General features: G+C 34.6%; 1 protein-coding gene and 1 long non-coding RNA gene across 2 annotated transcripts; one reads left to right on the top strand and one right to left on the bottom strand.

Annotated features, from left to right (window-relative positions):
- The first annotated feature begins 4,375 nt into the window (after positions 1-4,375).
- On the top strand, positions 4,376-6,056 carry LOC141397683 (uncharacterized). Its single transcript, XR_012411477.1, has 4 exons — positions 4,376-4,498; positions 4,558-4,627; positions 4,696-4,960; positions 5,024-6,056. It is a non-coding gene; the product is annotated as an uncharacterized lncRNA (long non-coding RNA).
- A 128-nt stretch (positions 6,057-6,184) lies between these two features.
- On the bottom strand, positions 6,185-12,082 carry LOC141397682 (uncharacterized). Its single transcript, XM_073974302.1, has 3 exons — positions 11,948-12,082; positions 11,437-11,877; positions 6,185-7,035 (listed from the first exon to the last, which is right to left on the bottom strand). The coding sequence occupies exons 2-3, from the start codon at positions 11,797-11,799 to the stop codon at positions 6,364-6,366; spliced, it is 1,035 nt and encodes a 344-aa protein (XP_073830403.1). The 5' UTR covers positions 11,800-11,877; positions 11,948-12,082; the 3' UTR covers positions 6,185-6,363.
- Between the last annotated feature and the right edge of the window lie 767 nt (positions 12,083-12,849).

The following is a 12,849-nucleotide window of genomic DNA, read 5'->3' as shown; positions in this document are numbered from 1 at the left end:
CTAGATACCAGGCAATACAGAAAATATAGATTATGTTACAACCAGACAATATACGTATTGATGAATTAAATTTCAATGTTTCTTAAAGAATATGCAAAGAAATGTAAATAGCAATATTATTCTTAATAACAATAAATAATCTAAAGATATACATCAAAAAATGTACAAATTGAATTTATTTCACACGCAAGAACTTTTCTGAAATTGTTATTCAATGAAATGAAAATATAAGTATTCGAAGGTAAATGGTGATTTCTAAATGGGAAAGCACGAAAAATTGCGTTTGCTCAAATTGTTTTCTCATGTCTATACTATTGAGCTGTGAGAAACAAACATGACGTTTGGTGTATTTTGTAGGCAAATAGTAGAATCCTTAGAAACATGTGTATTATGCAGAGTATTTATTTAAGTTGGGAATAAATCCTCTGCAAAGAAAAGAGTTAGATCTAAGGATTCCGTATATTCCACTGCTGCGTCATATCTCGACTTCGCCTGCAAAATCTTTTGATACGTCACATTTGGTTTCAAACGAGCTGTAACGTTATGTCCAAAACGCTCGATAGTTTCATGAGTACAGCAACTTGCAATACTAATATTTTGATTATAGGTGTGTACGATAACTTTCCCAGCAATAATTACTCAGTCAGTTCCAGCAACTTCTCTCAGTGAATTTTACTCTCTCAAGCAAGAAAAATTGCAGAAAGTTATCGAACAGCATTTTGCAAAAACTTGCAAGAAAGTCAGCTGTTTCCGAAAATGTATGAAATTTGTTTTTGTTTCTTTTGATATTTTAAAGCAAACGGAACAAAAACGTAAATTTTAAAATTGCAGTTTATTTATTTAATGCTTTAATCATATCCACAACGCTTTAGAATCTAAAAATATGTGCAATTGTGAAATTTTCTTGGTCAAAATTGTTAACATTTCGAGTTGTTTACATTGAACAGGTGACTAAATGTCAGCTGATCAGACTTGCAAATTTTTGCGGGACAAATTTTCCCAGCAAAAATTTGCAAGTTCTCAGTCACAAAACTCTCCAAAAATCTCTCTCTCTTTGTTATCGAACAGCATTCAGCAAAAATTTGTACGAATTTGTACAAATTATTGGGTTATCGTATACACCTTATTTCTCATAATGTTCAACAATGATACTAGGGTTGCAACAAAGGAATATTTTCCTGCATAGGTTGTTTGTCGCAAAAAAGTAAGAAAATTGTCTAAAATCACTAATTTATCTTCAAATAAATGCTGGGTTTCATTGAAAATCAGATTCATAAAAGGTATTGTTTCTGTAATAATTGTTATTGTAGCATTTAATGATGGACTATTGTTTATATTTATTGTTTCTAAGTGATCAAGAACATCATTATTGAAAACTTGTTTGTAATATGTCTCAGAAATTTGATAGTATGAATAATCGTTATATAAGCACCTAAATGTAACGCAATCATCATTAATGTAATCTGTATTAGCCAATTGATAGGAATAATGCATTTTCGTTTTCAGCAAGTTCTTTGTAAAATTGTGGAACAAATGGAACAAGTCGAATGCCCACACCATTGGGTAACCTGGTACTGCCTCATAAGTTTCTGCACCATCAATTACAGGTGCCAATAAATCTGCATGTGAAGCATGTTCATCACATACCGTTAGTACGATGTTTGCATTTATATTTGTCACTCCATTAAAAATTGTTGTCAACATGTTTTTAAGATTGCCTGCATTAAATCTTCGGGCATAGTCTACACCAATCCAAATTTGCCAATTGCCGTAAAGGCGAATCCATCAAAGGAAAGTACGCACAATCTTTCATTTTCAGGTTTTAGGGTTAAAATGCCGTTAATAATGCGGGTTATTCTATCGTTAAACAGCATTGGACACTGTGGACGCAACGCTATCAAACTTTCAAGAGATGGAAGTTGCAATTCGCGGCGTCTCTGTGCACATGTGTATTGTCTTATCGAAAATAATAGTGCTATCTTTATAGCTTTCATTTGTTCATCAGTATAAGGCGGACAAATGTTCCCATCTTTAATGTCTTGGAAAATTTTTTTCCAATAAGACAGTGCATCTACATCTACTGCATCTACAACCTCAGGTGGAAGTTCCCCATCCTCAGGTGGAACTTCCACATCCTCAGGTGCAGCATCTACAACCTCAGGTGGAAGTTCCCCATCCTCAGGTGGAACTTCTACATCTTCAGGTGCAGCTTCTGCTAGTGCAGGCAACTAATTGTGTAAGTTATTTATTATTACTTGAGGATAAACATTATTGACCTCTTCCTCGAATCCAAGAAAGTCTGAATTCTCAGAATCAGAATCCATTGCATCGTTTTCAATGATAGGAATTTGTTGATGATTTTGTTGTAAAACATTATGGTCTGGATTGCCAACTGAGATTTCAACATTATTCTGTCCTACATCGGCTCTGTACGCAACAAAATCGGGCAAATAGATAGGTATAGTGTGTCCAAAAAACCTTTTGGATACTGAAATATCACAACTTCGAAAATGTCTAGAGCAAATATGATTCAATTGATTTGCCTGTCGTACGGTGCCGTACTTTGCCAATAACAATGGCTTCCATTTGTCATTTACGGAATGCATACTTCCATTTACCATTGGGTCCATGGATGGGCAATTTGGTATGCAACAGTGCCGGATTGGCTGTTGAAAGAAAGAAATAGTTTCAAATAATAACATATTTTTGATTTTTGTTAGTTATTGTTGACTGTAGCCATTGTTTGTCGTTATACTTTAAGTGGGGTTCAGACGATCAGTTTTGACTGACAGCTTTTCGTCAAATATCGATTGCTTCAAACAGTCATTCAAGTTGGATGACAAACCAACAGTCAAGTTGAAAAATTACTGTGTTCACATAGCTATAAAATCATATAAATAACAACTTGTATTAATAAATATGGATGACAAAAAGATTGGATGTGCATTTTTGATCATTTCGCTTTTAGAGGAAGAAAATAAAGTGACAAGAAGAAGGAAATGGGTAAAAAAATGGATAGCCTCCCGAAAACAATATTCACATGTGAATATTTTAAAAGAAATTCGAGATTGTGAGCCAATGGACTTCAAAAACTATTTTAGAATGTCAGATGAGAATTTTAACTATTTGCTCAGATTAGTGACTCCGCTTATTAAAAAGGAGGATACAATAATGAGAGAAGCCATAAATGTGCACGAAAGATTAGCACTGACTCTGCGTTTTTTGGCAACAGGGCGCAATTTTAAGGATTTGAGTTACACTTGTGTAATGGGAAGCAGCACTGTCAGTGAAATTGTTTTGGAGACCTGTCAGGCTTTGAACATTGTACTAAAAGATTTCATAAAGGTAAGTTTTCTTGTATACCCTACAAGGTCCATAATGTATGAGACATAAACAAGTCGGGAAATCCCGTTCAATGTTGAGTCCCATCTTCCATGTTTTTTATTCATAAAATGTGAATTTACCTGTTGTGGCCCGCTGATACAGCAATTTCATGATTATGCTCTACAATGGAACCCGGTCTACAGACGTATAATTTCATGAATTTTTCTATGAAATTACTCTAGTGTGGACTGGGACTTAAAGAATATAGGAGTTTTGATCATACATGTACAAATAAATATGGGAACGAATTGAAAACTCACTCAGAAATATTTGTGACAGGCATGTTTTTTGTCCTGATTACAAATATATAAAATTTTTCTGGGGAAGTCTAGAGATATGGCCATTTAAAGTTGCGAAAAGGCCCTTGTTTATAACTTACGATTTTTGAGGAGATACTAATAATATGGATACCACTGTAAAGCTTACGGAATGCAATATCATATACAATACAATGTAGCTAGCCTTCTAAAAACAAACATTTCTTTTAAATTGTAATTTTTTTCCAAGTAAGCAGCCTTAAAAAACGGAAATTTTCGAAACGGGGGCCAATATCTCGTGAAGTATGGATTTCTCCCAAAGAACTTTATATTTTTATAATTCGGGCAAAAGAGTACACATAAACTTGTCCCAATTACGTTTCACATATCCGTAGGTGTTTTAAATACCACATCGAATTTGTCAAATGAAAATTAATCCGAATGGATTTCAGGTCCATTGGATTTCATTTGATGTATAAGCAATGGAATCGACAGTTGAAATCCACTCGATTTCGTATATAGATACATATAAACGAAATATTGGGCTATCAAATGTTTCGTCTGTTCCAGAACCTGCAATAATCTACTAATTTTTACTGCGATATCAATTTTTCCTTTATGTTATCGGAGTAGTAGATTCTTTGAGTTCTGGAACAGACCCGTTATTCTAATTAATTTTGATCCGTATATTGCGGTCTGGAACACACCCTATGTAAATACAGCCGTCATTGTTTTGTTTTGATGACAAATGTTCTGTCAAACTCTTTTTCTACAATTCAACATCTGTATCCAAAAAATATATCCGATTGAAATTGAATCATATGGAAAAGTAAATGGTTCTTTGACCTTAAAAACAAGTAAGAATGATTGAAATATTTAAAGGAAACACATTTAACAAAACTATTTTCTATTTTAGCAAATCGAATGATTTACCAGCAATGGTCAAGTTGTTAGAGATCGACAATTAATTGGGACTATTGATACAGGTATGCCAAATGTTAATTTTATTCTTTAATATTTCGTATACAATTTAATAAATTTCCCCCTTTTACAGATACCCATGAATTTGTTCATCATGTACATTATCATGATTGGCATAAGTTTAATACGTCCCAATGGCAATGTTCTCCACCCAAGTTACATCGAAAATGGCTGAAGGCGCACAGGTACGGGTCAAAAATTTGAAAATGATGTTTACAAGCACTCAATGCAAACATTTAATTCCAATCGAAACAGAGGTTGCTTATAAAATTATTCCACTTATAAGTAAAATGATCGCATAGTGTGGGAGAAAATCGAAGTTGCTGTCCACGAAATAAGTACTTACGCTTTTCTTACAATCATGGTGTATTTTTCATCATCGTTATCTTTATTTCTTTTAGTTTTGAAAAACTTTACGACTTCTACATTGTTCTTAAAGATGTTGTGGAATATTAACATGTTTACTGCTGGAGCTTTTGCACACAAATCAAAACATTTAGATTTGGGAAAAATTCTTTAAAACGAAGTGTCGCAAAGCGGTGCCGGAACTTGTAAAATTTTAACAAGTTGGGACAAATGATCATAGTACATCTTATAACCATATGCCGACTGATCCGAAGACGTTTGCCGTTTGTTTATAGGAACGGCAATTTTAATGAGAGTAAATGTGCCACCAGATAGGTCCCGATCCACATTAGAGTGATTTCAGTGAAAAAATTTAATGAAATCAGGTTCCTCACTACGGCAATTTCATAAGATTACTCTAGTATGGAACTCGATCCAAGAACACATAATTTCAATCAAAAATTTCAATTAAATCGAACTAGTGTGGAACGGGACTTATTAGATATTAATTGCCGAAACGATGTTTGATCTGCCTGTAGGACATATTGGTCCACTCCTTGTGCCTCCCCATAAGCGACTTGAGATCCAGTGATAGGTCTAGTTCTGTCTTCGTTTTTGTTATAACTTTAACGAATGACTAAATTGAACTTATTAGAACATTTTGTATGGGGCATTTCCCGAAAAAATAATAGCAGTCCCAAAAAAAAATTGTGATACTAATGCTTGGTTTACATTTACGAAATCCACTCGATTTCAACAGTCAAATCCATAGGTTAAACGTCAAATGAAATCCAGATGAGATTTCATTTGACGTTTGAGCTATGGAAGTGACAGTTGAAATCGAGTGGATTTCGTAAATGTAAACTTAGCATAAGGGTCATTATTACATGTGCCCTTTTACTATCGGATGGATTTGAAAACGTGAATTAAGCCAATTTGGAGGCATTAAAAACATGATTTTCACACTTGTAATATGGGGGTAAATTTTATTAAGTTTAAAAAATAATAGTACATGTATATTATATATTATATTATATATTTAATAGTCATTTCTAACAATAACTAAATAAAAAACAAAGGAAAAATAAATTATTTGATTATTTCAATGTTTAAACTTAACGTAAAAAGAGCAATTCCGTTCGTATTTATTTAACGTTAATATATGTAGGTACTTGAGTAATCATAGGAACATCGGAGATCAATAAGGTAACTTGAAATTTTTAAAGTAGTATAATAATAGTCTGTTTCACAATATCCGCTGAAAATTAAAGCAAAACTACTAAATCGTTTATTACTCTGTTATTTATTTTTAATGGTTTGTTTATCAAGGATTCGAAATAAAATTCGCTCGCTTCTTTGGATATAGTGAAACAGACCCCAAGTATGTTTAACTTTATTATTTAAAAGAATAAAAAAATTTTTTAAGATTCATATTGCTATTATTTTCGAACTCCTCGTATCCGTCAATACTACTAACTGGTTCACTTAAAGATGAAGTAAACATTGTATCACATGGTAATATAAAAGATTCGTCATCGGGCGAATTTAGAGATTCGTCAACAGGCGTATTTGGGCGATGATTAATATTTCGGAAAGAAGCATTTGGTCGATTTTTTTTTGGCGTTGAGCTTAGGAGAGACTCGTCATCATGCGTGTTTGTGTAACGATTAATATTTCTGAAAGAGTTATTTGATCGATTTTCTTTTGATGTGGAGCATAGTTCAGATTGATGTTCTTTCGAGTTTGAAAAATGATTAGTATTTCGGTAAATTTCACTTTGCGTGGAACCAATTGTGGAAAGTGCCTTTCTGATTTGTACACTACTGTCCATTGTAAGCATTTTTAACTTGCCTTGAAAAATAATTTCATTGATGAGTCTGTCCGCAAGCTTGCTTTGTGTTGAATCCATTTTTCGGAGTCTGGAAGCCCACGTTTTTCCTGCCAGATCAAAGCTATCACTTTCCTTCTGCAAGTATGACAAAGCCGCATCCAAAGCACTATTTTGCTTGATTGATCTTTTAGTTTTGATTGATGGTTCGCACACAATATCATCAGGACTATCTTTCAACTGCAATGGAAAATTATATAATTAACATTTTATATAAACAAACTATATTCTTTTTTTATAGTAAACAATTGTTTCCAATATTTCGAAATTCCTTTAAATTGCATCTTCAGGGAAGCATGAAAAACAATTGTTTACTTCGAAAACAAATACAAAAAGGTCGAACAAACAACTGTGAATAAACAAACTATATTCTTATATTTAATATGTAATTATACCCTATACCACAATGTGGAAAAGGGTATAATAAGTTTGTTTTCCCAAAAATTCATGTAACGCCGCGAAATATTCGTCGTAGACCCCTCATGTGGCATACCAAACTTCATATCTCGACGAGATAAAGCGATTTAGCGATGTGTGTCCGTCCGTCCGTCCGTCCGTCTGTCCGTCCATTAAAAATTGTAATCAAGCTAGAGGCCGCAATTATGGACCGATTGTCACGAAATTTAGTATGGAGGTCGGGTTTGGACCAGAATAGAACTGATTAGTTTTTGGCGATGATCGTGAAATGTTAAAGGGATGAAATGGACCAAAAACAAAATTTTTGCTCGATTTTGTAGCCGCTCTGTAGGTCGCAATAATAGTCCGATCGGCGCGAAATTTTAAACGTAGTTTTGGTTTGAGATGAAGAAGTAGCGTGCAAGTCAACGGTATGATCGGATAATATTTAGCGGGTTAAATTGATCAAAACTTTTGTGTGAAAATTGGTAAAATTTCTAATGCACATCTTATAACAGCTAGCCCGGAAAGCTAGTGCACAGGGATAGTGGTATAGGGTATCACATGGTCGGCCCCGTCCGACTATAGTCTGTTCTTACTTGTTCGTTATGTACAAATATATTTTCAGATGCCGACATCAGCAGACGATTGGAGAAACGTGGCAATAAATTTTGGGAAGAAGTGGAATTTTTTCAACTGCCTAGGAGCCATTGACGGGAAACACGTTGCAATACGGAAACCAGCAAATTCTGGATCAATGTACTACAATTACAAGAATTTTTTTAGCATTGTTTTAATGGCTGTTGTAAATAGCAACTACGAATTTGTAATGGTGGATGTTGGAGCTAATGGACGTGTATCAGATTCTGGTGTAATGTTTTATACCACATTTTGGCAGAGATTCTTAAATGGACAGCTCAATTTGCCAGGTCCACAAACACTCCCGGGTGTGAAAACTCAATTTCCATATGTTTTTATAGCTGATGATGCATTTCCCTTATCAACGAACTTAATGAAGCCATATTCATCCACAAATTTGACAAAAGAGCAAAGAATTTTCAATTACAGGCTAAGCCGCGCAAGAAGAGTTGTGGAGAACGCTTTTGGTATTCTGTCCGCACGCTTTGGCGTATTTCAAAAACCCATTCTTCTGGATCCAAATAAAGCCGCAATCATTACGTTGACATGCTGTCACCTACATAACTTCTTAATAAAGCACAACAAAAAAGAATATGCTTCACGATCAATAATGGAGTATGAGAATGTGGGAACTGGAAGTGTACAGCGTGGCCAAAATTTTAATGACTCTCACTTTATGCCGCTGCAACTATCAAAAGCGAACACTTCTTACCAAGAAGCAAAAAATGTTCGAGATACATTTGTCGCTATTTTAATAATGAAGGCCAAGTTCCATGGCAATGGAATATTGTTAATTGAATTATTTACTACTATTGTTTTAATTAATATAGTATTACTCTCTTATATGAATTCTAAACCATGTGAAAAATTAATTTTCTGTGTTGATAACACAAAACTTATTAAAAATGTACATTTATAAAGCTTAATAAAATATTTGTATTTTATTTTTGTCTTTTTTATGACTGATTAAAGGTAAAAGGTACTTAAAAACCAGTAAGTAAAGGATCAAAGTCGGGCGGGGCCGAATATATGATACCCTACACCACTGTGAATATGTAAAATATAAATCGGAGCTATATCCAGTTCTAAACCGATTTTGATATAATTTGGCACATGTATTTCCAGACCGAATTCAGTCACACATTCCAAATTTCATTAAAATCGGACGTATATAGCGTGATTGGTGCAGCACATACGTGAAATCGGGCGAACATATATATGGAAGCTATATCCAAATCTGAACCGATTTCGATATAATTTGGCACATTTATTTTTAGACCAAATTCAGTCACACATTCCAAATTTCATCGAAATCGGACATATATAGCGTGTGTGGTACAGAAAATACGTGAAATCGGCCGAAAATATATATGGGAGCTATATCCAAATCTGACCCGATTTCTATATAGTTTGGCACACTTATTTGTAGACCCAATTCAGTCACACATTCAAAATTTCATCAAAATTGGACGTATATAGCGTGTTTGGTGCAGCAAATACGCGAAATCGGGCGAAAATATATATGGGAGCTATATCCAAATCTGAACCGATTTTCACCAAAAGCAATAGCGTTCTTCCTATGGCTAAAAAAGTTGTAGTCCCCAATTTTCAGCTGAATCGGACAAAAAATGCGACCTGTACGTTGCGAACAAAAATACATGGACAGACGGACAGACAGACGGACGGACATGCATAAATCGACTCAGAAAGTGATTATATGTATATCCCCAAAAGGAACTATGGGTCTATTTCGTTTCCTTTTGTATGTTACATACAAATGCACAAAGACATAATACCCCTTACCACTGTGTGGTGTAGGGTATAACAAGTAAGAACGGCGTTAAGTTCGGCCGGACTGAACTTGTAATACCCTCCACCACGAGTTGTATTGAAGTAAAACGGAACCATTAGTTTCTTTTCAGATATGAAGAAGACTTAATACCAAATGACAGAAATTTCAGTAAAACAATGTACCTAACCCTCAAAATACAAAACATCGGGAGTACCGTTTTTTGGGAGCTATATCAAAACATCAATCTATACCGACAAATTTCGGGTGGAAGGTTTTTAGACTCAAACACAGAACATCAAGAGGTACGCTTCTATGGGGGATATGGGAAGACGTGCACCTACACTGGTAATTCTCTTTTGGAATATTTATAGACTAAGTAACAAATTTCCGTCATTCCGTGGAATAGTGACGTGACAACCTTCAGACTGTATCGAAACGTGAAACTATCCCGATGAATTTCAGTCAGCAAGGTTTTTACCTCCAATGTAGACTAAATACATTTCGGTGGGTTGTTGTGGCCACAACCTTCGAAATGCCGAAATCGGGAGGTACCATTCTATGGGAGACTAAATACTAAATATCAGCCATTTAAGGAAACAGCCGAAGATCTATTCCGGCGAATTCCAGGCGAAATGTTTTATGACCCCGCCGAATACTAGATGCCAAATTTCAGTTGGTGGGATAAGCTAAAACCTCCAAAATACCGAATATCGGGAGGTAACGTTCTATGGGAGCTATATGAATACGTAAACCAATACCAACAAATTTCAGGTGGGAAGTTCTATACATGTAACAATGACTAAATACCAAATTTCAACCATTTTGGTGGAATAATGAAGCTAAAACCTCCAAAATACCGAATATCGGGAGGTACCGTTCTATTGGGGCTATATCAAAACGTGGACCGATATATCCCATTTTCAATACCAACCATCCTGCAAGTAATAAAAACTTCTGTACCAAGTATTGACTCCCTATCTTTAAAATTGCGAGCTGTATCTTGATTTCAACAGACAGACGGACGGACAGACGGACATGGTCAGATCGACTTAGAATTGTACCATGATCAAGAATATATATACATTATAGGGTCTCCGACGAATATTTGGATGTGTTACAAACGGAATGACAAATTTAATTATACCCTCCATACTATGGTGGAGGGTATAATAACCTCTTGTAAAGAGACAGTTCGTTCCTATATTCGAAACTTATGGAAACACGTTGAAGCAAGGTAGATATACAAAGATAGTTGCTTCGTCAGTGTAAATACACAATTTTGATTTTAATTTTGCGTAGTACTCTTAGATTTTTAGGACATTCGGGCCATGGAATCCAAAAACTCGCAAAACGAACCGAGACCTTTCCCTTAACTGCACTTGTGTGAAAAATTTTATGTGGTTGGTACCAATGTTGTCCATGTTAAACATTTTTGCAGATTCCGACTAGATTGATTGAATCAATAGGAAAAATAATTTATTGAATTTCATTAAAAATACGGAACAAATTTCCTTTACCGACAGTTCGCAACAATTTTTTTCTAAATTGTAAGTTTCTCTTAATAGCCGGCCTTCGGCCGGGAATTTAACACTTTCTCCTATGGACAGGAGCAAATCTCGGGAATGGGAACCACACTTTCTTTCTGTACATTTCCCCAACAAAAATTATACAGCGTTAGAATCAGCACAAAAAGCTCTATCTGCGGTAATTATTTCATACTGTCGGTAAAGGAAAGATAAGCCAAAAATACTTACCAGGTCATCTTCGGATAATGTCGATATGCTTCCTGTTGGCTTCTCATAACTCTGCAGAAATTTGCAGGCATCAAACCACCAAATCTTTGGTTGGTAAACGCTGTCCACTCCAGCTCCAGAAGATTCAGATTGCTTTATTTTTTTCAATTCCCTTCTGTACGATGAGCGGATTACGTTTATTTTCTTCTTGACGTCGTCAATAGAACAATCCTTCTTGTATTTCTTCATAACATTTAGTAGTTCTCCATATGCTTTTGTTTTAATGTCGCGCATCATATATTCTGGACTGGTTATGTCCCAGAGGCATCTTTGCATTTCGTAGCAACATAAAAATTCCTTTAAAAATTCATTTTCGTTGTCCATGTTTGTCGTTTTGTTTGCAATTTTTTGCTTGGCCGATATTAAAATGAAGGAAAAGATTTTTGTCTGCTATTTTTATCTCTTATTTGCAATAATAATCAATCAAATTAATAAAAACACACGACTTTTTTAACTTTTATTTGATATTTACTCTGCTAATTTATTCCTTGACTGACGTTGTTTCGTTCACACGGTCAAACAAACAAACAAGCAACAGCTGACTGTCCAACATCCACAAAAAATTTTGTGGTTGCCTGATGACTGACAAAAATGAACGACCACACTGGCAAGCAACCGATTATTTGAGCAAAGCTGTCAGTCAAAACTGATCGTCTGAACCCCACTTTAGGGATACGTAGTGAAATTCAATAATCGGTTTTACGATTATACGGTTTTCATCTAAAAATGAACCTGCGTGAAGTTAGCGACGACGCTAACTTCGATGACACATTGTTATCGAAAATCCCAGAACGTCCAAAATTCACATTTAATACTATTTTTTCAACACTGCTGACAAAAAAAGTTAGCGAAGAAAAATATACAGTGAGTGTCAAAAATATTCGGTTTTAAATTTCACCAATAATAACACCTCAGTATTTTAGAATCCCATGCCCAATATCCAAAAAACCAAATACTTAAAAATATGTTGGTCCTGTGGCAATTAAAAAGTGTATGTAACATGGATCCATGGCAACCCTATAAGCGAGAATAACAAAGAAAACGTTGTTAACCCTGTTTTCTATGCGTCAAAAATATTCAGTTTTTGTAACTTTTGTTAAATATTTTGCCAAAAAACAGGTCATTATCGAACTTTTTCTGCAATATTAGTATACATTTTAATAATTGCGAACAGAATCTTTGTTCCTGTGTGCAAAAATATCATATTTCATAGCAAATTATCAAAATTTAGGGCTAAGGAAAAACGCTATCATAGAAAAGAGAAAACTGTTTATATTTTATTATAAAAACGGCAGAAATAAAGGGATTTTTTGCTTATTTTTGAATATTTAGTCGAATATAGTTCAAATAATTTGCAAAAGTCACGAAAACACA

The sequence above is a fragment of the Musca autumnalis genome, unplaced genomic scaffold (assembly GCF_047663935.1).
Source record: "Musca autumnalis isolate F117 unplaced genomic scaffold, ASM4766393v1 scaffold_3, whole genome shotgun sequence".
NCBI classification, from domain to species: Eukaryota; Metazoa; Arthropoda; class Insecta; order Diptera; family Muscidae; genus Musca; species Musca autumnalis.
The sequence above is the reverse complement of the archived record's forward strand: the minus strand, read 5'-3'. Positions and strand labels throughout refer to the sequence as shown.

What these genes read in the sequence shown, in the direction of transcription:
- LOC141397682 (XM_073974302.1), bottom strand. Translation starts at nt 11,799, where the DNA reads ATGGACAACGAAAATGAATTTTTAAAGGAATTTTTATGTTGCTACGAA. An exon ending in CATTATCCGAAGATGACCTG is followed by an intron (nt 7,036 to 11,436) that starts GTAAGTATTTTT and finishes TTTCCATTGCAG; the next exon opens with TTGAAAGATAGTCCTGATGA.